Source organism: Triturus cristatus, chromosome 4_2, assembly GCF_964204655.1.
Source record: "Triturus cristatus chromosome 4_2, aTriCri1.1, whole genome shotgun sequence".
NCBI lineage: Eukaryota > Metazoa > Chordata > Amphibia > Caudata > Salamandridae > Triturus > Triturus cristatus.
The window spans coordinates 158627214-158653770 of record NC_140586.1 but is presented as its reverse complement, the minus strand read 5'-3'; the positions used below and the strand labels follow the sequence as shown (position 1 = coordinate 158653770).

The 26557-nt window shown below is 47.5% G+C and overlaps 1 protein-coding gene across 3 annotated transcripts in view; it reads right to left on the bottom strand.

The window, feature by feature from the left end:
* Positions 1-26557, bottom strand: part of TIMELESS (timeless circadian regulator) — a 318102-nt gene that overhangs the window by 229024 nt on the left and 62521 nt on the right. For all 3 annotated transcript variants that reach the window (XM_085600891.1, XM_085600892.1, XM_085600893.1), the window contains exons 2-8: positions 11630-11766; positions 11169-11322; positions 10683-10797; positions 9435-9497; positions 7584-7685; positions 4260-4549; positions 3684-3771 (exon numbers count right to left, since the gene is read on the bottom strand). In XM_085600891.1, the coding sequence (XP_085457017.1) occupies positions 3684-3771; positions 4260-4549; positions 7584-7685; positions 9435-9497; positions 10683-10797; positions 11169-11322; positions 11630-11726 (909 nt within the window). In that variant the 5' untranslated portion in view covers positions 11727-11766. The remainder of the gene's footprint in view (positions 1-3683; positions 3772-4259; positions 4550-7583; positions 7686-9434; positions 9498-10682; positions 10798-11168; positions 11323-11629; positions 11767-26557) is intronic.

Below are 26557 nucleotides of genomic sequence, written 5' to 3'. Positions count from 1 at the left end.
GAGACCCCACCCGCACGATGAACACCATCCACTCCGGATCTCCAACCGACCCCTGCCCCCACCAAGTCTTCAACAAGGCCGACTCCATCATCGCACCCTAACTCCTGGACATCATCAACACCTCCTTCCACACCGCCACCTTCCCGGAGAGCTGGAAGCACGCCGAGCTCAGTGCCCTCCTGAAGAAACCAACAGCGGACCCCACCGACCTCAAGAACTTCCGCCCCATCTCGCTCCTCCCTTTCCCTGCCAAAGTCATCGAGAAGACCGTCAACAGACAGCTCGCCGCCTTCCTCGAGACGAACGGATCCCTCGACCCCTCGCAGTCCGGTTTTCAAGCAAACCACAGCACCGAGACCGCACTGATCGCAGCCACCGATGACATCAGACCCCTGCTCGACAACAGAGAAACAGCGGCCCTCATCCTCCTGGACCTCTCTGCAGCGTTCGACACTGTCTGCCACCGCACCCTACTACAGCGCCTCTGCAACATCGGGATCCAAGAGAAGGCACTGAAGTGGATCATCTCGTTCCTCGCCGGAAGAACTCAGAGAGTCCGCCTCCCCCGTTCAGATCCGACGCCACCGAAGTCATCTGCGGCGTACCACAAGGATCATCACTCAGCCCAACCCTCTTCAACATCTACATGAGCCCCCTCGCAGCCATCGCACGCCAACACAACCTCAACATCATCTACGCCGACGGCACCCAGCTGATCCTCTCCCTCACCAACGACCCCGCCACCGCCAGAACCAGCCTCCAGGAAGGGATGAAAGACGTCGCCGAATGGATGAAGAACAGCCGCCTGAAACTGAACTCAGACAAGACGGAAGTCCTCATCCTGGGATCATCGCCCACCACCTGGGACGACTCCTGGTGGCCTCCTGCCCTGGGCACCACTCTAAACGCCAACGGACCACGCACGCAACCTGGGCTTCATCCTGGACTACTCCCTCTCGATGACCAGACAAGTCAACGCCGCCTCATCATCATCATGCTTCAACACCCTGCGCATGCTCCGTAAGATCTTCCGATGGATCCCCACCGAAACCAGGAGGACGGTCACCCAGGCACACGTCACCCTCTACGCCGGAACCACAGCCAAACTTCAGAAAAGACTCCAACGCATCCAGAACGCCTCCGCACGACGCGTCCTGGACATCCCCCGACACAGCCACATCTCCGGCCACCTGAGAGACCTGCACTGGCTCCCCGTCAGCAAGAGGATCACGTTCAGGCTCCTCACCCATGCACACAAGGCTCTCCACGACCTGGGCCCCATGTACCTCAACAACCGCCTGACCTTCTACACGCCCACCCGCCAGCTACGATCGACCAGCCTCGCCCTTGCCGCCGTACCACGCATCCGCAGAGCCACCGCCGGAGGAAGATCCTTCTCCTACCTGGCAGCCAAGACTTGGAACTCCCTCCCCATCCACCTTCGGCTGACCCAGGGCCATCTCTCCTTCAGGAAGCAACTCAAGACCTGGCTCTTCGAGCAGTAATGGACCCCTCTCCCCCAGCGCCTTGAGACCCTTCCGGGTGAGTAGCGCGCTATACAAATGCTATGATTGATTGATTGATTGAACTTCAAATTCACAAGGACACAAGTGGAGTTCACCAATGAATCTTTTTCATGGCAAAGTATTTCCCGTATAAGTCCTGGGAGCAGGACTGTTTCTACTCTTTTCTATGATGTTTCTTAAGCTTCTTACGAGAGAACGCTGTAAAGGGTTATTCTCCATCAGGAGACTCGCCCAAGGGAGGGAAAGGGACATTTAAGGTTCTCCTGAAGGGCTCGAGCCAAGAATAACGGTTTCCCTGATGGCTTTTGAGGGCATCCAAGCAGATGGAGTAGCACATCAAGGAACTGTGATCAGGCTCCAGGTACCGTATGCAAATGTTGTGGGCAGCTTTACAGGGACATTTGTTTGAAACTTCAACAGGGTTAAAACACCAATACCATAGAAGGTGACACCTGACCTAATCTGCTGAACAAGCATCTTGGGAATTGAGAAGAATTTGGTGCAAACCAAAGAAGTGATTTGGAGCCATAGCGGTAGGGAGAGAAAAAACAAACCAATGAAATTGTGCCAGGCAGCATTACATATGGGCCAGTTTTGTCACTTTATATGGGTATGGGATGTTTAGGGGTGGCTGCAATTGGAGTCGCAAGGCCCCTCTTGGAGGTGCTGGAGAGCAACCGAGAGAAAAAAAGTTTACAGATCCAGTCTGCGTTAAGTGGTATTCCTAATCTAAGGAATCAGCAGGACAAAGTATCTATCAGACAAATAAATACAACCCGAATAGACAACTCGCCACATGTCTAGCACCAGATCTTGAGAAACCGAAAACAACTAAACCGGTCACCAGCGGATACCAAAATCAGGATTGTACTGCACTGACTAAAGAGAGTTAAAAGTTTTCTTCTTAGGAATGTGTACATTTAAAGACTGGGTGGTATTGAAGGTTGGCTCGAAGTGTAGGCTCTCTCAGAGCGAACGTGTTTTCAGGAGAGCCTCCATAAACCCCCACCCAAACCACCCATTCTCTCCAAGTGCAGAGTCCGTACTACCTATCACTGTTCAACTGTAGAGAAGTCAAGTACTCAACCCAACAAGCCACTTAACCGCACCAAATGAGTGGTGAAATGAATAGTTTTAAAGGTAAAGGGCTTCTCCTATTTCAAGGCACTTGTAATCGGCCACTACATCGGTTTATCCCTCCTAGGTCTAAATTGCACATGCCCAAGTAATAAAGATGTATTTTTGATACAGTTTGCAGTTGTTGGTGCCAGTTTATCATATTTTGAGTTTAAGGTACCTTGGAAAGGACTTGCAATTTGTTCAGCAAAACACCTAAACTGGAATCTATTTTCTACAAAGCTTGGCCTTGTATGTCATGTCTATAACACAAAGAGATTCTAACAATCATGAGCAGCCTAAGGGAGAGGGTGTGGTAGTTTGAAAAACTGCCCTTTGAGAGACTCCCACACACCTATCAGAGTCTGGAACAGAGACACAAAGTGACGTCCAATTCATGGAGTGTTGTCATAATTTGATATTACAGTCCCAAAACGCCTCTGCGACACTGCTAGAGGAGCCAGACCTCCCAACCCACCCTCCACAATCTAAACCAGCAGACAGAGTTTTGGGGCAGATACAAAACACTTTAACATTAAAACATAACTCCCAGCTTAATACCTTAAATAAAAGATGTGATAAAACGAAGCCATACAATGAGCAAAGACGATTGTCTTTCGTTTTGCTCGTTGCGTGGGTTTGTTTTATCATCTCTTTTCTTTTAATGCAGTCAAGAGGCACATTCCAAACAAAAACGAAACCATCCTGACCCTTGAAATTAGCGCACACCACTCAGATTTAATATTTTAAACTTCACTTCTCACTTAGCGTACTTGAGAACTAAAATGACACCAAAAGAAAAAGAAAAAACAGATATAGAAATTAGCTGTACAGTTCTAGAAAAAAATGACCAGAATAGTAAACGTTACTATCTCCTTACCTCTCTTCATTGTACAAAATTCTCTTTACAGTCTTACTTTTAGAAATTCGTAATTCCTATCGGTGTACAACTCAGATCTGTATTCAACTTTGCGTTGCTACTTTTTATTTTGAATACAAGACATTTCATGTGTTGAAATTCCTACAGAATCTGAAACTTACGCTGTGTAGCCCTTTGTGGAACACTACGTCCCGGTCGCCAATGGCTTTTAAACCCTCAACAACGTAGGATCCTCCAAACCTTGAGTGCCTGTAAAGTGGAATCAGATGTCAGGCTAAGGAAGGCTGAGAATGACTGATCAGCAAAAGAAAGATTTACTTTCACTCACAATAAGACAAGTTATTATGGTGGACAGGTTGACTTATAAGCTAACATGCTCCTTGATGGTCGCTAAAATGAATAAGGCTTCCTGTAAACTTATGATTCCACCATTGTTCCAAGTGTGGTAGGGCTCTAGAAAATTATTAGAGAAATATAACACAGATTCAATGCAATTTGCCCTCAACTTGAGCTCAGGTGCTGCTGTGGATAACCTTCACTAGTGTGCCAGCCTTTAGTTGTGCTGGCATCCTCTCCTCCATTACAAAACTAAATTCTGATCCGCCCTGTACATTAGCCTATGTCTCTTCCAGATCATCTCCATCCTGCCCTTTCCTAGCCTCACTTGGGCAACACCTACTTCGGCCCCATCTAGGTTTTAACAGAGCATTTTTTGCCCTGCCTATTATAGATCTCACCTGGATGCCCTCTGAAATACTCTGCTTTTTCGCTCTGCAATTTCCCGCTGCCTCAGCAGTTCCAGCTCCTTCATGTCTGTCCCTCGTTCTGCCATTGAGCGGGACTGGCCGGTGGCAGCAAGATGCTCCGATTTCTGATCACGGAACATCAGGGATACGATCTCCAGGACGTGCATGGTCCACTGCTGTTCCGTTTGCGAGCTAGCAAGGAACTTTATAAGGTCATCCATGCCACTCATGTGGACTGCCCAGAGAACCTTATCGTGGATGCTGGCATCATCGTCCACGCTCTGCCATGAAGGAGAAAAAAAGAGACATCACCACTGCAAAAATCTGCACAGCATGAGCCAACATGGTCATTTTTTAAAGTGTTAACCGATTGCAGATTTAATTTCAGCAGGATATAAACTAGAGAAAAACATATCTATTCTCACAACTCGCACCATATTCCCCCAGACGTCTTGGCCCAGTATGAATTCTCTTATGATCTGGCTTAATTTAATTATCTTCTGAAAAATACGGACGCACCAGGATCCTTGTGAGCAGGGGTCCCCTTATACTTTCTGAGCTGCTTAGGGCTTTCAGAATACCCCAGGCAGTACACAATTTGAAATGGCATAGTGGAAAGGGGATAGCCTCCTCTTTTTAGTGATGCCTTTTTGAAACTGCTCCCTGCTTGTAGATCTCAGCTGGACCACGATCCAAGAGCAGGGATCCCACTAGGCACCAGGGATGTGCTGTTTAGGAAGGGAGGGGGTGGTTCCTGGTGCATCCTGGACATCAAAAATGTTGGGGATGGTCGTCCCACCAGGAGTTCAATATATTATATTTGAATGTCTTCCCTTCTCTGGTGGGTCTGAGACTGTGCCCTCTTCATCGGAAGGAAGGACAACTATGGAGGCCATTTCTATTGTACCTGAGGCTCTGGAGCTTTTAGGTGTCCCCTCCCCTATCAGTAGTGTGAGGCCACTTTAGCCACTGATCAGTTATTGTGCCAGTCCCATTTTATTTCCACCCAGCACAGCATACATCAAGGGGCAATAGGTGAGTTCACTTCAGCTACGGATCAGCTATTCAGCCATTCACATTTGGTATGGCCACAGTGTGAGAGGCTGGCCTGGTATATGCTGTCCACACTTATCAAGATGGATGAAGATCTTTGTAGGAAACGGTGCCAGAGGTTGGGGCTACTTGGAGCCCAATGCACTTGTGGCAGAATTGCCAACAAGTACATGCACTTGCAAAAGTACTCGGTGCACAGGGGGTTCGAGTATTGCAGCCCCCACGAGGGATTCTGACTTCAAACTCGGTGAGAGGGCAGCTCGGACCTCGAAGGACGTAGAAATCCACCTGTGTTGCTGAGCCTTTCGGAGTCCATAGGAGCTCGGGATCAGCAGACCGGTCAGCAGTGTTGCGGTGCCTGTGAATGCAGGGGAGTGACTCCTTCACTCCAAAGGAGATTATCTTCAGGTGTCTTGGATGCGCCATGGTCCTGCACGGATCCTGTACGGTGCATAGGCACAGACGATGCAGCAGACTGAGGAGGGAGACGAAGTCGAAGTGCAGTGGTTTCAGTTCTGAATCTTGTCCATGACAAATCTACGGTCCTACAACCAGGTAAACCCTTAAGTACCCACGGGAGAGGGTTGGAAAGATTCAGGGGACCCTCCCAGGGGAGAGTCTGGACAGGAGGGAGGTTACTCCCATGTCCTTTGTCCAGTTTCGCACCAGGGCGGGAGCCAACGGCTCCCAGGACTGGTTTGAACTGGACTATGCACAGGGACACCAAATGTGCCCCTCCTGCAGGTTTTCAGGCACTGGTAAGCGCACCCACCCACCCTAATACACTAAATCCTGTCTGGGAGGTGGTCACACCTCCCTGTGACAGGATGCTTATTGTTCTGCCTTCCCCTGCTCAAGATTGGCTCAGCAGCAGGGGGGCAGAAATGTGTCTCTGGTCAGCAGCAACCATTTTGTGCTGTCCGGAGCTAGAAGGCTGGTACCGGGAACACAGAGGGCCCCATGACAGGCCTTCCTGGTGGGTGGAATCATACCTCCCACACCGGTTACCAGTGTGGGGGTTATGATTTCAAAATGCTTTACACCAAACATGATAGGGTAAGTTGCAGCCGTTTTCAAGATGGTCATCACGTGGTCACGTAAATGCCCCACTTTATATAGTATATGGCTGCTTCACTGACAACCCGGGAGAATGGACTCCGTAGGCTGCAGGGGTTGCCTGCTCATGCATGGGCACCCTCTCACTTCGAACCAAGCACCCTGCCTTCAGGATTATAAAGGCCTACTATAGGGGTGACGTATAGGTTTTAAGTGCAGTGACCCTTAGATATAGTAAACTTGTATCATAAGTAAGTGGTGCATGCACCAACTTACAGAGGCTGCAATGGCAGGCCTGTAGTTCCATTTTGAATGGTCTCTCATGGGCAGCTTCATATATGCTGCAGCCCATGGGAGACCTCAGGCGTACCTATGCCCGGGGTACATGGATACTATATACTAGGGACTGACAAGGGTACCCCAGTATCCATTCTGCATTGTACCTAAGTACATCACATTACAGTTTAAGGAGAAAGCAGATGGACTGGGGTCCTGAACTGCAGGATTCCAGTCAGACTAGTCAAAAACAGAATTACATCAAGCAAAAAGTGGGGGTAACCATAAGAAGCAGATCATACTTTCCTACACACAGTATTTAAGAGGCCATGGTGGGTGGGTTGACACACTGCCCTATGCTATGGTGGACAGAGGCACAATGCGTATGGCTAAATAACTGATCAATGGCTGGTGTAGATTCTGCAATTGCCCCATGATGTATGCCACTGAGGGAGGAACTCACATTAGAAGAAAATAATTTGCTTTCTTGCGCAGCACTCTTTTCTCCATTCCCCCCCCCCTCAAAAAAAAGAAATTAACACAAAATGTAGGCATATTTTGGCTATATTCTCGGTTCCCTACAGCGGAATCCACTAGCCTTGGCTATCTTCAAAATCCCCTGTATGTTGGGGGGGGGGGGGGAAGGACACTAATTTGGTGTGGACACCTTATGTCAAAAAAAGTTATGGTGTATCCGCGAAATCTCCCAAATAGCAAACAAAGCGCTCAGTGTTGAGAGTGGGAAAGCCTCAGCCTCTTAGAGTTAAAGGGGCTGCACGCCCAGCTAAAGCAAAGGCAAAACATTAGCCATGCAGCTGGTTTCAAATGTCTACCAACTTTTGCTGGAGACGACTTAATGTATGAGAATTTTCAGAAACTGCACCTTTTCCCTATGGGTTTGAACAAGAGAAATAAAACAAGTCTTCTCACCTTTTCTTCTTCGGGGTCAGCAGGGATATGAAGAATGTTCCTAACCAGTAGCAGAATCCTCTCGATCAGAAGGTTGTCTTCCTCTTCCCTGTGCTCCCAGTCCTGGAAGAAAAAAAAAAGAGACCACAGAAAGACTAAAGAATCAGCAGAGGAGAACATGGTCATTGGTCATCCGAGAAAGTAACGCCATTTTAGGGAGGCTGGGGCTGCCTATAGGTGAAGGGGTGACTGCCATGTCCATATGTTGCCTGGTTGGGGGTACCTCCACCGCTCCACTTCTAGAGCAACCAAGTATTGCCAACCCAAGTCTCTTAAAAAAAATACGAATTGGAATATCCATGTTTTTTAATGGCTCTCCAAGTGTCAGCAAGCTCCAAACGTTCAGGTTTTCAACCAGAAATCCGTTCCGGGGCACTGAACTATTGGAAGAGAATTAACAATTAACAGCTCGAAGCCTTTTACTCTTGGCAATGGCTAGCACCAGCGAGACACATGACAATTTTGAAATTATTTTTGGATGGTCTGTAAGGCTGCCCGGGGGAGGGGTTGCGCAGCGGCCCGCCCCTTTGAGGGCGGCCGCCTTAGTGCCACAGGAAGGCACAGGGGTGGGAGGTCGTGTCCCTGGGTCTGACCAGGGGAGACCCCAGACAGGTAGCTGCTTCCGGCGGGGAGGAGCAAAGGGGGGTACATATGCTGTCCCCGCCCCCTCCTCGCCCTCTTGTCCGCTCTGTGTTGCAGGAGGAGTTACAGGGCGATCCAGGATCTGCACATACCAAGGGGTATAGCATGCAGCAGCACCGTGTGGTGCTAAGCCAGGATACCCAGGGATCTTTAGCGTGTCCACTGGAAGACCTACGGCGCCCCGCTAACCGACAGGCGGTTGTGGGTCTGAGCAACCGGGGGCTGCCATGTATGCTCCGCCCACCCATCACGGGGGGGCGTGTGAAGCATGTGGACTGGAGGTCCACGGATGGGAGGGGGGGGACCCTCCCAACATTTGGTATACACCAATTGGCGTTGCCATGGTGACTCTAGGCTTATCAGACGGGCAGGCGGCTTGGGGTTGGCCTGCCCTGGGATCGCCCGTAAGATAACCCACCGTGTTTGCATATTTATTATGCTAATAAACCTGCAGCAATATTTCTCCACTTACATTCAGTGTCGTGTGTTTTTATTTATGTACTTATGTGTGTTGTGATAACTGTTGCCGATATTGGCACTATGACTCATGCAGAACAGTCTTGAAGTTTAGGCAACTTGACTTCATTTGCTTGTGGATTCAGAAAATATTACTTGCCACTTGAACAGCGGAGTATAGAGTCACTGATTTCTATACAAGTTGTGCAACACCAGTATAGGCATGACATTTCAGACTCACGAGACACAGCAAATCATGCAGTGGGGTCAACATCAGTATTAAATAATTCTGAGAGAACCACTAGCACTTAGGACTTCTATAAAGTATCATCGAGGTTCCGGTCCTGGAGGGGCCACGCAGCAGTGATTGGTGGGGGGGTGGAGTGACGCAGCAGTGACTGGTGGGGGGTGGAGTGACGCAGCAGAGATTGAGGGAGGGTACGGGGCACGCAGCAGTGATTGGTGGGGGGGTGGAGTGACGCAGCAGTGACTGGTGGGGGGGTGGAGTGACGCAGCAGAGATTGAGGGAGGGTACGTGGCACGCAGCAGAGATTGGTGGGGGGGTGGAGTGACGCAGCAGTGACTGGTGGGGGGTGGAGTGACGCAGCAGAGATTGAGGGAGGGTACGGGGCACGCAGCAGTGATTGGTGGGGGGGTGGGTGGAGTGACGCAGCAGTGATTGGTGGGTGGGGGTGGAGTGACGCGAATACTAACCAACTGCAGGAGGTCATAGAGCTTTTCACTCAAAACTCCAAACAGCTTCTCATTGGCGAAAGCCTAGAATACAAAATATAAAAAGTTTGATCAAATTAATATTCAGATAAAAGGATTACTACGTTGTGGTGGAATCTAAGGTGAGATGGGGGAATCAGAGGGGCGACAAACCAGAATGTTACTCAAAGAAGAGCAATGGACAGCAGGGATCCGCAGACACTGTTGCTTTTACAATTCAAGTATTTTCGTAATGATCGTATTGCCCCAAAATATGTAGTGATGAAAGGAGAGTAAAGGAGGAGCACTTCCACAAGGAATGCAACAATTTGGAGAAAAAATGTTGTTCAAACCAAATGAAGTCAGAAGAAACCGAGCATGAGACAAATCTAAACCTTTTAGAGTAGAGGAGTGTGCAGTTTTTCTAGGGCAATTGCATCTGTGTTGTACGTTTCAAGGACTAACGGTGTTTTTTTTTTTTTTTACTGAAGTAGGGTTTAATAGTTAGTCCTGAAATGCTAATTTAAACTCCACAATGTAAATGCACCTATTAACACGCTAAGATATATTCTAATTTAAAGAAAGTTTGCACTATCCAAACGTTCGAGCTAGACACAACACCATCCAATTCCTCAAGAGAAAACGGGAAAAGTCATAGGAAGAGCAGCATCTTTTAAGGAGGAAAGAACAGCCAATGAAGGCCAGACTAGTTAACCCCACCGAGCAAGATCTCACCTCAAACAACTTCAGGCAGCCCATCAGTCAAACACCACCTGAATCGCATTCAACTGACTTTCTGTTTTTTATCAGCTCATTCTTTCCTAGGCAGCACATTTTAGGAATCGCACCCGTGCTGGATTACAGAGACTAGTGTTTGTGTGCCCAATCTTCTGTGGAACAGGCACCACCAAGATCAGAAGATGCCTCAGTTAAAGTTAAGGCAAGAGATAGAACCTAACGACTTTGGACGACACATGCAACAATTATTCAAAATACAGGAGAAAACAAAACGTCTATTCCAAAAAGAAAAAAAGTGTAGTCACTTGAACACCTAGTCACAATAAGTTTAAATAGAGATTTTCGAAAACTGGGGCACTGTACTAAGTGTTCAGCCTCTTTTTAGCACTGCTCTGTTTACAATGAAATAAGAGGGCACTGTTGGCCTTATTGAATAATCACAGATGGAGGTACCCGGCCACGTCGCCAAAAATCACAGGTCGCAAACGCGTCAAAAGCGAAGCAAGCACTCACCTCTTTGTACCCTTGTAGGTAGGACACCACCTGCAAGAAATGATGGCGGAAAGTAGGATCTTCGGGAACTTTACCAAAGCACAGTAGAGCCGGCTGCGTGAGGTTCACCATCAACCTGAACATAAATAAAGTGTGCATTTTGTTGAGTAAGCCCAAACAAAGTGGGTTCTTTACATTTAGGTGTAGCAGTGGGTTCACTGAAGAGCAGGAAGTAAATCTCTCCAGGGCAAGGCTCAACACCTACAATCCCGGAGTACACAAGACCACCCACGCCCTGGGTCTACTAACCCCATCACAAACACTTTAGCCCCAACCCTTTCCTTCTGGCATGCTTAGAGTCCTTGGATGCACAAGACTTGGCCACCCCCTTTGCGCCTAGTTCCATGAACCTCTGGCTCCTGCCCTTCCTCTGTCCTGCGCCAGGTCTGAAAACCACTTCTCTGCCTCCCTGGGTACCAAAGCCCTCTTCGGCTGATATACACTCACCGAATGGTGGCTTCAAAGAGGGCCTTGTCCTGGTGGTGCTGGACGACGAGGGGCACCAGGTCGTTCTGCAGGATCTGGCCGGCTCCAAGCTGCTGGCGAATATCTCGCGCTTCATCCTCATGGCGCAGGTAACGAATCAGATCTTTCACACTCTCTGGGGGGTAAAACAGTAGTGAGAGCTCGTCAGGGTAACAAACACTGAGCTGCACCAGAGTCCACTTCCTTGGCCCCCAACCTCCCCCCAGGCAGTGACTGGGAGCTCATTCCCTACAGCAACTCAACCCATGGCCTCGTTATACTATTGTGACCGCTAGGGGGCCGAACCGATACGTCACGGCCACGCAATAATGCACTGCTTGGCTGAGCCTGTAATGTGAAGTGTCCTTAGAGCTGTCACTTTAGAAAGAAGGATGACCAGATTTCACCCCCCCCCCCCACCCCCACCGGAAACAAACAAGTACCTAAACAATCCGGCTCCCTGTGGTAGGTATCTCCTTCCAGGTACCCGAGGGCGCTGCACGTTGCTAAGAGTTCACAGTTCATCATGTACAAGTCCATATATCACAATACCACAGAAAGAAAGAGGGGGATAGACAGCCTGCAACAACACACAAAAAGAAATAAACGGCAAGATTACTAAAATCCACAGGTGCCTCCAAAACATTCCTAACAGTCATCCTGGTAGAACGAAGATTTTACAGCCATTGAAACACTTAACTAGGTTTGCGAGCAGTTAAATAGCGCACTCTCTGAACGCTTCCCCGTGCCCCTGCCACTCCTCGGCTCTGCATATGCAACTTGCGTCGACTGGAAGCCCATCTTCACTTCGACATTGAACATACCAGCATTGTCAATGCACCCCAAGAGAGAACAGGCATTGGCATAGCCAATAGGTCTCGCCTTTGGGACCTGATAAGTATTTAGCCATGCAGCACATTATCCTGGGTGCTTAACATTTACTGTTCTTTAACGTGCGCTTTTAAAAGGTGCTGGGTAGTCAATCTAAAAACACGTGATTTGTCCCCCATATGTGATTGAAATAAACAAAACATTTCGGATCCATTATACATGTTGCGACATATATATTAGCAAAGCGTAACTACATCATGTTTTGAACGATGCGTGCAACTTATAATCATGCCAGTAAAAATAAGCGAGAATTAAATATTCTTTAATAAAACAATTAATACAATTATGACACAATGAATAGGAATTGTAAATCAACCTGTACATATAAAAATGTCAACCAAATGATTTCACATGCAAGCAAACTTAAAACAATAAAACTAAATGGTCTAGTGTCAGCTGACCCTTCTCAGGTCATCACATTATGCAATAAACCGTGTCCCAGCTCCCATGCTACAACACCAGGAGCCTCCATAGGGCTGGTGCGTGTGGTCCAGAAGACTTAGGATAATTACCAGGGAAACAGCGAGTATGGTAGGCTACAATTGTACATATGAATGTAAACATAGCCCCAGTGTAGACTTCAATTCTATGGGGGCGGAGTTGGGCATAGAGATGTCTGTCCATCCGTTTCGGAGTCTCAGGCTACACCTATAGAAGGGCCCCATGCTGAACAAGCAGATCTGTACACATCCTCAGGGCACCCTACCCTTCCAGAGGCCCTGGTACACGCCAGACTCTTATAGGTCCAGCCTTCACGTACACAGCGCAGGCATAACCCACTTCAAATTTCACCTATAGATGTCTCTTTCTTCGCAGCATCTCCTGGGCCGTGAGGTGCGAGCCCTGGCAGGGGGAGGCAGAGCCTGTCTGGCAGCTGCTCCTCTAACGCCTAGAGATGCGCAAAAGACACACAATTGATGGACGGAATGCAGAATAAATCAAAACATTCACCCCAGTCAAGAGATCTGGGTTAAATCCATCATTCTTTTGCTCACCATGCCACCCCAGTTCAGACCTGGCCATATGCAAATCAGTTTTGACCCTGTGCCTCAAGGGAACAGTCCAGCCCGAACTGCAAATGGACTGGAGATGCGGAGCACGCGCGCACACTGCAGGGGCTGGCACCGGCTGCACTGCAGGGGCTGGCACCGGCTGCACTGCAGGGGCTGGCAGCGGCTGCACTGCACGGGCTGCATGGTGCATCTGGGCGGCCTGCTCTCTCAGTGCCTTACCTGTAACGTGCGAAAGACAGCCGGGCTGCAGAGGAGACAGGAAGGAGGGAGACGGCGCCTCGTGGACAGACCGAGGAGAGGGGGGTTCAGCAGCGATAGAGAAGGGAGAGGAAAAGCAAGGGGAGACAGAGGGAGAGGAAGGGAGAAGGTATAGAGAAAGGAGGAAGGAGACAGAGCGCTCAAGAGAGAGCACGCAAGAGAGAGGGGTGAGAGAGGGGCAAAGGAGACAGCGGGAGGGAGGGGGAAAAAGGGAGAGAGAAAAAAACGAAAGAGAGGGAGATTAGTCAGGTTAAAGAGGCAGCTAGAGGGTAGAAAGAGAGGGTGACTAGTGAAGAGAGAAAAAAAGTAGAGAAAGAGAGGAGTGGTCGGGAGAGGAGAAAGAGGGGCATGGCAATACAGAGTTAAAGGAGAATGTTGACGTAGGAACATAGAGAGATAGCGACAGTATAGATAAGCGAGAGCGAGGACCAGGCCATACAGTGAGGGACGAAACGAGATGCGGAAGCTGCTGGTGTGCGCGCTCGGTTGCAAGCAACAGCATATGTTTCCAATTATCGCGCCCGCGTCTGGGCACGATAATTGGAAACATATGCTGCTGCTGCGTGTAACCGCAAGCATTAGGCCGTGGGCGTGAACATGGGGAATAAAAGGTGGGACAAGAAGAGCCTTTGGCCAATTGCGTGCGGTCTTGTTAAAAAGACGCAAGCAAAGGTCAATAGCCTGGGACAAAAGCAAAAGCACACGCGCGAGCGTGAGGTGAGCTTTCTGAAAGCCCTTACATAAAGTCTTCGCCAGAACAGCGCATGCGCGCTGTTACAGGCTCGACCTAAAAAAGGAAATAAAAAGTTGAGAGATCAAAATCCTGAAACTTGAACTCATGCTGCCACATTTAGTCACATGCTGTGTTTCACAAAGGTTCAACATCAGGTTTTGAGGCATGTTAGGGTGACTGAGTGTGATTTTGAGAATAGACCCAGTAGATCAACTGGAATCAGAAAATGTGGCAGCAAAACGTATAGAATAGAGGTGTTGAAGGCAGGACTCGGATGTGGAAGGGCAGGAAGGAGAATGTATATACACCTGTAGAGAGCGCGAAAAGGAATCAACGGAGCAAATTATGTTGCATTTATATATGCCAGATAGGTGACAGGCAAAACAAACTGTAACAACTCAAATGTTTTTTTTGTTCAAGATTAATTGTATTAATGCCGCTTGACTGTATTGGACATGGACTGAAAATTAAAAGGCGGGACCTCTGGACGAGGCAAGCATATATAAATCTTTTTTTTCTTCTGCTGTAGAGAATACGCAAGAACAAGCCCTTGACCTACAGGTAAAAGAAACCCTCAAAAATGCCAAATAAACCTTGTGCCTAAACTCTCAACAGTGAACTAGATCTGAACAGCAACAGTGCTCAAAACACGAATCTAGTCTATTTTGTGCAAATAAAGCTTCATAGGCACGGTGCACAAGTCACAACTCCTAACTAATATTTACACTTCCTTGATCGACATGAGAGGTCTGCAATCCAGAAGTGGTCACTGAACTGGGAGCTTGTGAAAGAGGAGTTTAGGTCTTTTACTCCCCTCAACTACCACTGTCTAATGCACACCAACACTGAGTTTCTAACATACCACTCTGCCGGTATTATCTTCCCCATAGGATTCAAGATACAGGTTTGTATGCGTATAATTATATTCAGTAAGGTGATATCAAGTAAGTTAGAGGATCTCCTAATAGGAAGGTTGTGAAAAGCTGCAATGCATATTGCACTTTAGAATCATGATTGGGGTAAAATGTACTGTTTGCTATTGCTTAAATGCACATTGCACTTGAAAATGCTGATTGGATAGAATGAAATGTTTTTTTATTGGTTCATTTTTGACCATTTTTGGTGAAAGGTTTTGAATATATGTGAGACTTTGGGCTGTGGTAGGGAAAATGTTAATATAGTTTAAACTGTATAATCTATAAGTAGTCGTGGCTGAAAGATATAATCACGCTTTGATGTTTTAGGTTACTAAAATGGTTTGTTTTTTATGAACTGGAAAAGTATGTAATATTTCTATCAGCATATATTTCTTGGAAATGAAGTATATCCGAAATCTGAATCTAAAACAGAATTTAAGTTTTGTAGAGTACGCATTACAAACAAAAACTGAGACACACAGTACGGATGCCCCAAGAGATATTCAGTTTTGCCCAAATTCTAGATGCCAAACTATCTTCTAACTTGAGACTGGAATACAAAAGCAATCCAGCAACACTATGAGGAGATCAGCAGGGCACTAGGCAGAGGTTTTAGCATTAGCCTACGGCAACAAAGATATTTAAAATTCTGGGCAAAACTAAGTATATTTTAACTGTTTCTATTTCATAAATATTCATCACTAGAGTGGATTTAAATCTTCACTATCTGACACAGACTTATTGTCATAATCTAATGGGCTGTCGTATATTCTACCTTACGTGTCTTTAAAGGCCTCCCACACCGGAATATCATACATTTCCTTAGGCTACACAAGTCAATATTTATTTGGAACGGCCGATGGACTTATTTTTATTATTGGGCAACAATGGGCATAACATGCAATACATTTCTCGTGTGTTTGTTTTGATAGTATGCTTTTAGTCGATACAGTCATGCTGCTTATAAAGCAGCACTCAATGCCATCAAAACTGCCCAATCTAATTATTATGCACTTAGAATTGATATCACAAAAAATACTCCATATGAAATATTTCAAATTTGAAAATATCTTCCTAACCCAAAAGCCGGCAAATCCGAAATTCCAGTCTTGGCAAAACACTGTGATAAAATGACTTTTTTTTTTTAATATAAGATTTTGGAAAATTAAGCTAGATTTCTGCACCAGACGGTTAATCAAGCTATACTGCCACAGGTAGTGACTGCATATATGCCAACATTTTAAGTTTAACTTTGTTTATTCTATTTTGGCATTGAAACAGGTACAGCACATATCCCATACATTCCCGTTTAGAAACAATAAAAGCGGTCCCCAGTACCCACCCTGCATATGCCAACATTTTAAACATTTAAAGAGGGAGCTTTTGAAAACAAAATCGGGGGGACTTGTATTGAGGTGGGACAAATTCGGCCAGGAGAACTAAAATAACCCCATTTGTGGCTTAAAAATTGGGAGTCTCCCGTCTGAATAGGGTCTGTTGGCATGCATGTGATTGACTTTTTTTCCCCTCTCCAAGCCTGGTGTTCCTTAAATATAATCACTCATTTTATAGAGCAAAATTGTTAGGCCTTGTTTCAATGTACGTCTGGTACCCCTAGTGATCAATGTCCATTGTTCATTCTTGCAAGTTTTTCCACAGGCTATAGCTCCCATCTTGCACCGGCTCTTCAATAACTCTTTAGATTCCTTATTCTTCGGCCCATACACTGTTAGCTTATGAGGTGTATTGGGGCTGCTCTTCCCTGAGACCCACAGTATTAAAAATCTATCTGATGCCCTTAACCTGTCTTATTGAATCATATGGTTTCAAAAAGTTTTTGTATGCTGATGATACTCAGCTACTACTCATTTTTTACTCCACCTCTGAAACAGCGTTATTGGCTATAAAAAATTCTCACTTAAGTACTGCAATAGATACGAGAGTCATCAACAATGCAACTCAGAGAAAACAGACATCATTTGGCCACACAAGAGATCAGTGTTTTAAAAAGAAATGTTTGATGTTTTTAGTGGCATTTCATAGAAGTATACCAAGAAATAATTCAAAATGTATCGGTCATATACATAAGTCCATCATTGATTTTTGTCATTTCATCAATTATATCATTGCTGAAATAGAACGTTTAGATGAAAATTCAGAGCAGAAGTGTACAGCTATTCCTTTTTCCATGTCAGTGTGGTCATATCCTAATAAAGTGTGGTGTCTATGGTGCAGTCCAAAGTGATAAACCAGTATATGCCATAGTTAATATTTAGCAACACGATCCATGAGGAGAACATCATAACAAAAGGTGAACGTGAACAGTTCTCAGATGGCTAAGGGAGAAGAGTATCGGCACTTCCAGGTTAAAATGTTGGACAGTGGTTCGAATCCGGGGCTATCTTATAAAGTTTCAATAAAGTGTGTTGGGGTATGTAAATGTGAGCATAAATGCATTGGGGGGTACCAATCAAAACTGCTGAGGAAACCACTGAGATATTGCTTATAATTTCGAGTCGCTGGTGAGGTGGTCGGGGGGGGGGGGGGGGGGGGGGGAGAGAACGGAGGTGTATCATAGGGGCAGTCCATCCTGACATTCAGGGAGGCTGTGTGTCGTTCATCTCTGGCCTCAGCTAGGGCTGCACATAATTCGCACCAATCTCCGTCAGTTGGTAATTGGCAGAGGCCACGGGTCTCCTCCCTGGGCCACCCTACACTTTCACAGGTCATGAATCTTTCGACAGCAGCTTCCCACGGTTTAATATGTGGACCGGAAGAAGATTTCCATTGCTTAGTGATGGCACGCCTTGCAAGTATCAATAATAAATCAGTAAATTTAGTTCCAGCTTTGCCTTTTTTAGGGTGGTGGGAAAGGTCCTTAAGGCGGGCCTCTGGAGTTTTGTAGTTCTCCCTTCCTGTTAATGTCTTAAAACATATTGAATCTCGTGCCAGAATCTATTTACAATAGGACAATCCAACATCATAGGATATAAGCCCACTTTCTTGCCATGACAGCAAGAGCAGCATGCCACTCTCTTAAGTTGCAGCCTGATAATCATGTGAGGGGACATATAAGCTCTGTGTGATTGACAGTGGTAGCTGATGAAATTGTGGTGGGGCAGAAATAACCAACATGGAATTCACACGATCAGCAACATTCTCCTGGGAGGTTCATTTGTGGGTTGCAATTCAAACTTGGCCTACACATTCGTGAAGCATCAATGATAATAGGAATAGCTGCAGTTGTTCACCAGATAAAACCTGCTCAGTAAACGGCAATGAGCGGATCATACAAACCGACAGACAGAGGGAATGTGAATGTCTGTAAAAGAGTTATAGCCGGGGCAGAGTTTTCCTCAACATTTTCTTGCTCAGCAAGTCTCAGTCACCACTCAGTCATCCCGAGCTACTCCAAAAGCCACCAGCAACACACAAGGATCGATTCAGACACTTCAATCCAGACCACCCTCCAAGTCCTCAGTCCAAGCACCCACTCAAGAAATCCAAAATCCACCATGTGAACCTCCATGTTTACATACTCCATATTGTGTTTGGGAGATGGCTCCTGTTTAGGAAAGTATACACACATATCCACTAGACATGGAAGGAGCAGGTTAAAAGGGAAACAATTCAGTTTGTGACCGCTTTGTGACTGCAACTCCCATCACAGCAACTGCTGCAGTAACCTTTCTTTTAGTCTCTTGTACGGCACTAGAAAAATTCATTCTGCTCCCTGGCCCATTTAAACTGGGATTTCAGTAAACTGCCAGAATCTGGGTTTAACCATGAAGAATAAGTTACTCACCTTCGCTAACGATGTATCTGGCAGAGACATATTGTAGTTGTCGATTTCTTACCTTTTGAATTTTCCCCAGGGGTCAGCCAGGATCTGGAGATTTTTTATCAGCAGTAACCCTGCACATCGTTAGGTGGCGGCAGTCAGCTCCGTGTCGGTCGTCTTTGTCATGCACGCCGGAAATGACATCGCGCGACCTATATAGACTTCGCCCAGCTGCGGACGTCCGTTCTTAACACGACTTTCCACGTCAGAAGTGCAGAGCCATGAAAGACACTGACCACTGAAGCGTCAAAACTACGGCCCTTTAGGGGAGTCCCTATCCCTAGACATCAGTTCGCAGAGCAGGGACGATGGGTGGGGTGGTAAGAAATCTACAACTGGAATATGTCTCTACCAGAAACATCACTATCGAGGTTAAGTAACTTATTCATCTGATAGAGAGTTCTAGTAGATTCCTTACCTTTTGAATAGAGACCACAGCAATAACCCCAAAGGAGGGTCATAGAACCAAGATCACATAAGGAAGTCCTAGTGGACTGAACGGGCAAAGTACCCATCTCTACGGACTTGGCTGTCCAGGCCGTAGTGTCTGGTGCAGGGATGCCCACGTTGCTGCCTGACAGATATTCAGGACTGGGACACCGCGTAAAAACGCACTGGTTGCCACTGTGAGCACATAACCCCACAGGAGGTTCTTTCTTTGCCAATGCATAGCACAATTTAATGCAGAGTAAAAACCATTGAGTGATGGCCCTTTTTTGTACAGCCCGACCTTTCTTGGCAGCCACATAGCCAATGAAGAGTTGATCATCCACCCGGACGTCTTTGATACGATTAAGATAAAAAGACAACACACGTTTTGGGTCCAGGCAGTCTCTCCTCTTCCTTGCAGGGATGTGGGGTGGGTAATAGGTGGGCAGAGTAATTGATTGTCCCCCATCAAAGTGCATGACCGCTTTAGGGAGAATCTAAGCTTTTGTGCAAAACACCATTTTATCCGGATGAACAGACAGATGGGGAGGCTTCGAAGACAGAACCTGGCGCTCGCTAACTCTTCGAGCAGAGGTAATGTCAATGAGGAAAGCAGTCTTGAGTGTTAAAGGCCTAAGAGGGCAATTATGAAAAGGCTCGAAGGGAGCACACATAAGAAAAGTCAAAACCAGATTTAAATCCCATTGAGGCATTATGAAAGGAGATGGAGGAAACAGGTAAGGCCCTTAAGACACCCATCAACAATGGGAGATTTGAATAAAGAGGGCTGATCCGGAAGTCTCAGAAAGGCAGAGATAGCCTAAAGATAACCTTTAAGGGGGCCCAAAGCAGAGCTCTGCTGGGCCAAATAAAGAATGTACAACACAACTTCTGAAAGAGGGGCAGAAAGGGGGTCAACAGCCTTTGCTGTGCACCATGCCACAAATTTGTTCCATCTACAGGAGTATATCGTCTTAGTGGAGGGACGCGTGGCTGCCAAGATGACTTCACAGACTTTGGGTGGAAGGTCGAAACCTGTCAACTGCTGCTGCTCAATCTCCACGCAAGGAGGTGGAGACTGGACAGGTTAGGGTGAAGTCCCCTGCTGCTGCGATAGAAGATCCTCCCAAAGGGGCAGTCTGTTCAGAGGACCGATTGCCATGCTAAGAAAGTTGGAAAACCAGACTGTTTGTGACCAACCCGCAGCCACAATAATGAATTGAGCGCGGTCATGCTTGATCTTCCTGAGCACTCTGGCCAGAAGTGGAAAAGCGTCCCAGAGGAAGAGCTACCTTGGAAATTCCAACATGCAAACTGCTGACATTTAGCGTTCTCTTTGGAGGGAAACAGATCTAACCAAGGATCTCCCCAAAGCTGAAAGAGACCTTGCTCCACCTCCTTTTATTGGGAGAAGTCTCAATGACAAGCAAAAATGTGGTACCAGATATAATCACAATTCTGTATAAAGTGGGGATTGATTTGCCCAATTATATCAACAAGCAGAGGATTAATTTCAACTGTACCCCTTACCTTAAGAAGCAGGTTCAGGATAAAAGTAATTCACTTGCCACAGTTATATCAAACTTGACTGGCTACAGCTTTATTCATAAACACCAATAAAATGTTTTCCAGGTAAGGAAACACTAGAATGAAAAGTGAAAACACAGGTATATACTTCTCCAGTGTGTTCAATCATGTTGAATGTCCAACCCTCTAGAGTAGGTTCTATCAACGGGGATTTCCTCAAAGTCTTGCTGAATATACTCCGTGTTCTAAATACTGTGGAAGATACATATTGGGTGATAAAAAGGACTCTATGTGAGAAGTTGGCCTGATGTATGATGTCACTAGTTATAGTGTACACCTTATATCAGTCCAAATACCCTTATGGTGATTGGTTGTAAAGTCAACCTTATAGACCAGCTATCCTAGTGGTAGCATGGACAAGAGCAGTCTTAGGCTAAACTCTGAATGGCATGTGAAGCCAGCTGTGATACCATATATAATCCCTTGAATACCAAATGAAAGGACACCACAACAGATATATATATAAAATAAAGTGTATTTATTCTAAGCAAACCCTCAGCACTCTTTATGAGATTAGAGGTAAGTACAACACAGTCTTATTAATGCATACAGTAAGTCACACAGGTAAGTAATACAGTTAGGCCCTAGGGGCCACGCAAACCATATACTAAATAAGTGGTATAAGAACCACTGTCACGGAAATAGAATAGGCCTAGGCTTAGGGAATCGCTGGGGCTACACTACACTAGCGTTAGTTAGGAAGTGGGAGGCCCACGGGATTCGTGTGCAGAGTGGAAACACTCACACGTAATGCGTAAAAGTCAATAGCAATGTTACAGTTTAGAAATAGATAGATTTAGGACACTTCCGGAGTAGCTAGGAAGTTGAGACTTGAAAACTAGACACTAGGATAGTCACTATCCTGATGAGCACCGGAGTACCCAAGTTACCTAGCCCACAGGCTGCGGGTGCATAGGGGTGAAGATGCGTCGTTTTCGTCGTCGACTCCTATGGATGCCTGAAGAAAGATGCTGACAGGCAGTCAGTGAAGAGTGTCCGGTGGATCCCAAGGCTGGGATCAAGAAGAGAGGAAACCTGCAAGCAGAAGGGACAGAGTCAAGGTCACTAGCCAGTGACCACGTGGAACCAGGAAGGAACCAGGCGATGTCGTGAAGAGTTGCAGGTGAAGGTGAAGCTTGTCGCTGCAGCCAGGAGGACCAGGAAGCGTCGAGGACGACCAGGACCAGGAGGCGAGCTGTCCCACGAAGGCTCTTGCTGTCGGCGGCGTCGAAGTTGGACTAGGACTCACCAAGCCTTGGCAAGCGGAACCCACGAAGAACAAGGGACTTGCTTCTGGTGCAGACCAGGAGGGTCTGGGGTGCTTCTTCTTTGCAGAGAAGCGGGAGCCAGTCTGGAGGAGCCAAACCAGCGCAGAAGATTTCAGGGAGCGTCGTCACAGAGGCCACTAGCCAGCGGGCAAGCAACCGGACAGACGTGGCAAGCAGGAAAATGCTGAAGGGCCCCACGCAGGACTCGTGGAGTGTGGGGGGCTGATCTTCGGTGCAGTTGGTGCTTGGGGTTGGGGCTTCTCAATCCCCGGTGCACAACTTCGAGGGTACCTCAGAAGCTGCGCTGTAAGTTACTAGCCACTTTTCCCAGGTAGCCGGTCCCACGTCGCTCATCGCCTCCACGGATCTCAGCTCTGCTGCAGATGTGGATGAGGGTCGGAGAAGTCTGGAAGTCAAGGCTCTGGTCGGGCTCTGCAGTCGGTTCCTCGTAGAACGGTCGCAAAGCAAAGGGTAGTCTCTTGATGGTGCCTGTTTGCACAGGGTAGCCACTCCTTGGCTACAAGGGAGATTCTTCAGTCTTCTTCTTTCGTCGAATGTCGAAGGTCCAGAGTTTCTGTTCAAGTTTGCAGGTTCAGGATAATCTCATCTCTTGAGGCCCAACTCCCACTCTTATACTAATCTGGGGGGCTGGGATACCTGCTAGGTCACGCCTTATGGGTGGGACCTGGGAGGGGGTGGTTACACCCACTTCCCTTTGTCCAGTTTCGCGCCAGAGCTGGGGCTGGAGTGCCCCAGCGCCGGTTTGAACTGGACTATGCAAGGAACACCTTGTGTGCCCCAGGCATGTCTCATTCCTTTCAGCCCACCCTGCCCCAATACACTAAAGGCTGTCTGGGGAGGTGCTAGCACCTCCCCAAGCAGGAAACCTATTGTCCAGGCCTCCCTGGCTGGGATCACTCCCAGCAGCAGGAGGTCAGACTTGTGTCGTGGCAGCAGCATCCATTTTGTGATGCTGAGGCTTTGGTCAGAGGCTAACAGTTGAAGTATGATTTTAACATGTCTTTCCCTCTAGAAGGGGGGAATAATATTCTCATGTCCAGAAATGGCATGGGGGTATTATTCCCGAGTGTTAGACACCTTACACGACATGTTTTGATAAAGCCAAACCATAGTTACCATAACCGTCTAAGATTATAAGGCACTTTAAGAGTATATGGTAGGCTATATCATAGAACAGCTATAAGGACAAGGTTCCGAAAGCTGCAGACAGGCTCAGCTCATGCTAGAGCACCATCTCACATGTTACCAAGCACTCTGCCTCCAGGATTGTCAAGGCCTGCCATAGGAGTGACTGATAGGTACACATGTGTCTATATGTAAGTTAGGTATAGGAATACTACACCTAAGCAAGGTGTGATTACACGACCTTGCCCCAGCTGAGTGATCAGCCAGTTGTGTCAAAATGGAAGGCCAGGCCAGGGGTGGCACAATACATGCTGCAGCCCCTGGTAGGCCTAGGGTACACCTATGCCCTGGGTACCTAGGGTACACTGTACAGGGGCCAATAAGGTGATCCTTACCAATTGGCTATGTACCTAAGGTACATGGAGTCCATTTTACAGAGAGAGCAGACAGCCTGAGACCCTGAATGGCAGGATCTCAGGCCAACTAAGTCGAAAAACCAGCTAGACACTAGGCAAAAAGTTGGGGGTAACCATAGTCAGATATCCACCTTCCTACACAACCCCCCCCCAAACGAAAGGAGATAAGGCTGGCCTTGACAAGGTAAGCCTCTATTGCCTGAGTGGCCATATAAGGAAGAACCAGCACTGGCATGGTTACCCCCTGTCTCATGGTCCACTAAGCAATCCCTCATCCTAAAGATATCATAGGGTCTCCACCATAGGGAATCTCTACCTTTGGTGTGTCTTTGCAAAGTAAAAGGCTGGTGTTGAGATGGAGTACTGAAGTGAGTGTCCTCAAAGTGAGGTCTCAGCTTCCTCCAATCATCCTCCACCATGGATGCCTTTCTTTCTCTAACTGAGTTGCACTGTGCTCTCAGGGTCAGCCTCTGGCTACCTAAAGCTGGAGGCTGGGTCCCTTTTGTGGGCTTACTGGAGGGACAGGTCAGGTTTGGGGCCCTAAGGTCCCATGTTTGCCTGTGCCCAACAGAATCCCTCTGGGGGAGGTCCCTAACTACCTGTGAAGGGGATCCCTCAGGAATGTTTTTACCCATCACCTGGCTAGGGCTACTAGCCAGGCAATCCTCATTCTTTTGATGGGGGGGTTCTTGTGGACAGGGGCCCTCTTGGGGTCCACTGGCCTCCCTGACCTCTGCAGCCCTGGGCTGACTGAGGCAGGGTAGAGAGAGGCAGGCTACCTGCACCAGACTGGGTCCCGCCTTGGAAGGGGCCACTGACATCAGAGGCTCTGCCAGGCCAGGCCTGGCTACCTCTGGGGCAGTTCCTTCACAAGGTCAGATCCCTGAGGAGGCTGACCTTTTCCTAATGTCTGGGGAGAGGGAGACTTTTCTTCCTCCCCACTACTCTCTGTTTGTGTGGAGTGATCCATAGTTTCAGGCTTCACTACACCTATATCAGTCTGAGTGTGGGCTGAGACCATTACAGCCTTGCCAGCCTTTTCAGGAAGGCACTCAGTTTGTGTTTGAGCTGTGACTGTCACAGCTCTGCCAATTTCTACAGGGAAGTCTGTCTGTGCCTGGGCTGTGGCTACCACTGCCCTTCCAACCTTTTCAGGGAGGAAAGCTACTTGGACAGGGGTTGTGACTGGCACAACCCCACTACCCTTTTTGGAAAGGCCTACCATTTTAGAATGGGTGTCTTGTTCAACTCCAGCCCAAGCTGAGAGTTCTAAGTCATTCCCCAGCAAGCAGTCCACAGGCAAGGTTGGAGACACTGCCACCCTTTTAGGGCCAGTGACACCTCCCCAGCTGAGACATACCTCTGCCATGGGATGACTGTTCTGTTTGCCATCAATGTTAGTTACCTGGTATGAGAAACCAGGCAAAAGCTGCTCAGAGGGAACTAGCCTATGGGCCACCATAGTGATGCTAGCTCCAGTGTCTCTGTAGGCCTCAGCTTTTCTACCATTGATGTAGGGTTCCTGTCTGTACCTACTCAAAGTGTTGGGACAGGCAGTGAAGTTGGCAAACCCCATGCCACCATCACAGACAAGAGTAGCTGCTGCAGGGGAATTGGCTAAGCCAGGATCCCCCTGTGTTCCCCAAGAAAACCCAACCAAATTTTTGGGGGCACTCCCACCACCTGGGGGATTACTGCTGACAGTAATAGGTGGTGTGACAGGGGTAGTTGGAGGGACAGTTTTGTTTTTAGCCTGTGGACAACTGCTGTCAGTTTTCCAATGCCCAGGTGTTTTACACACATGGCAGTAAGGCTTTTTAACTGTGGTAGAGGAGGGAGCTTGGGACCCACCACCCTGTGTGGAGTTTTGGGGCCCTGAGGAAGATTTCTCTTTTGCTTTATCCCCACCCTTCTCTTGAGGCTTGGTGGTATCTTTCTTTTGGTCACCACCCTGATTTTTAGGCCTAATCCTGGTCCTGACCCATTTATCTGCCCTCTTTCCCAATTCTTGGGGAGAGGTCAAATCTGAGTCTACCAGGTGTTGATGGAGAAGCTGGTTCTGACAATTATTAAGGATCTGCTCCCTCATAATCAAGTTGTACAATCCTGTATAGTCCTGCACCTTGCTGCCATTTAACCAACCTTCCAAAGCCTTAGTGGCACAATCCACAAAATCAGACCAGTCCTGTGTCTGTGTCTTCTGGGTGTCTCTGAACAACAACCTATATTGCTCAGTGGTTAAGCCAAACCCATCTATCAGAGCACTCTTCAGGACTTTGTAATTGTTTGCATCCTCATCACTGACTGTGAGGAGCTTGTCTCTACCTTTGTCAGAAAAGGAGAGCCACAAGATAGCTGCCCACTGACTTTGGGGTACCTGCTGTACTTTGCAGGCCCTCTCCAAAGCAGTCATCCATTTGTGGATGTCATCCCCATTCTGATATGGGGGGACTATCTTGCTTAGGTTTCTATGGTCATAAGACCTATCCCTATCTCTAGGAATGTTGCTGCCACCAGTGGGTTCTGACCCACACAATTTTTGCTCTCTAGCCAGAGCAAGCTTCTCTTTGGCAAGGGCAATTTCTTCCCTCTGAATCCTCAGATTAGCTTCCCTCATTCTGGCTTTATGCTCCTTTCTCTCAGGTGAAGTCATTCCCCTGTGAGAGGAAGCATTAGAGATGCTAGAAACATGGGAGTGGATGGATTCCCTTGAAGGGGATCTGTCCCTCCTGCTTCTCTGTGAAAGCCTACTTGGGGGTCTGTATGGGGGGACCCCATGCAAACTCCCATGTAAACTTAAGTTAGCCTGGCTAAGTCTCCTTACTTGGCTCTGGCTGTCTACCTCCCCATCTGAAGTCCCATCTGACTCATC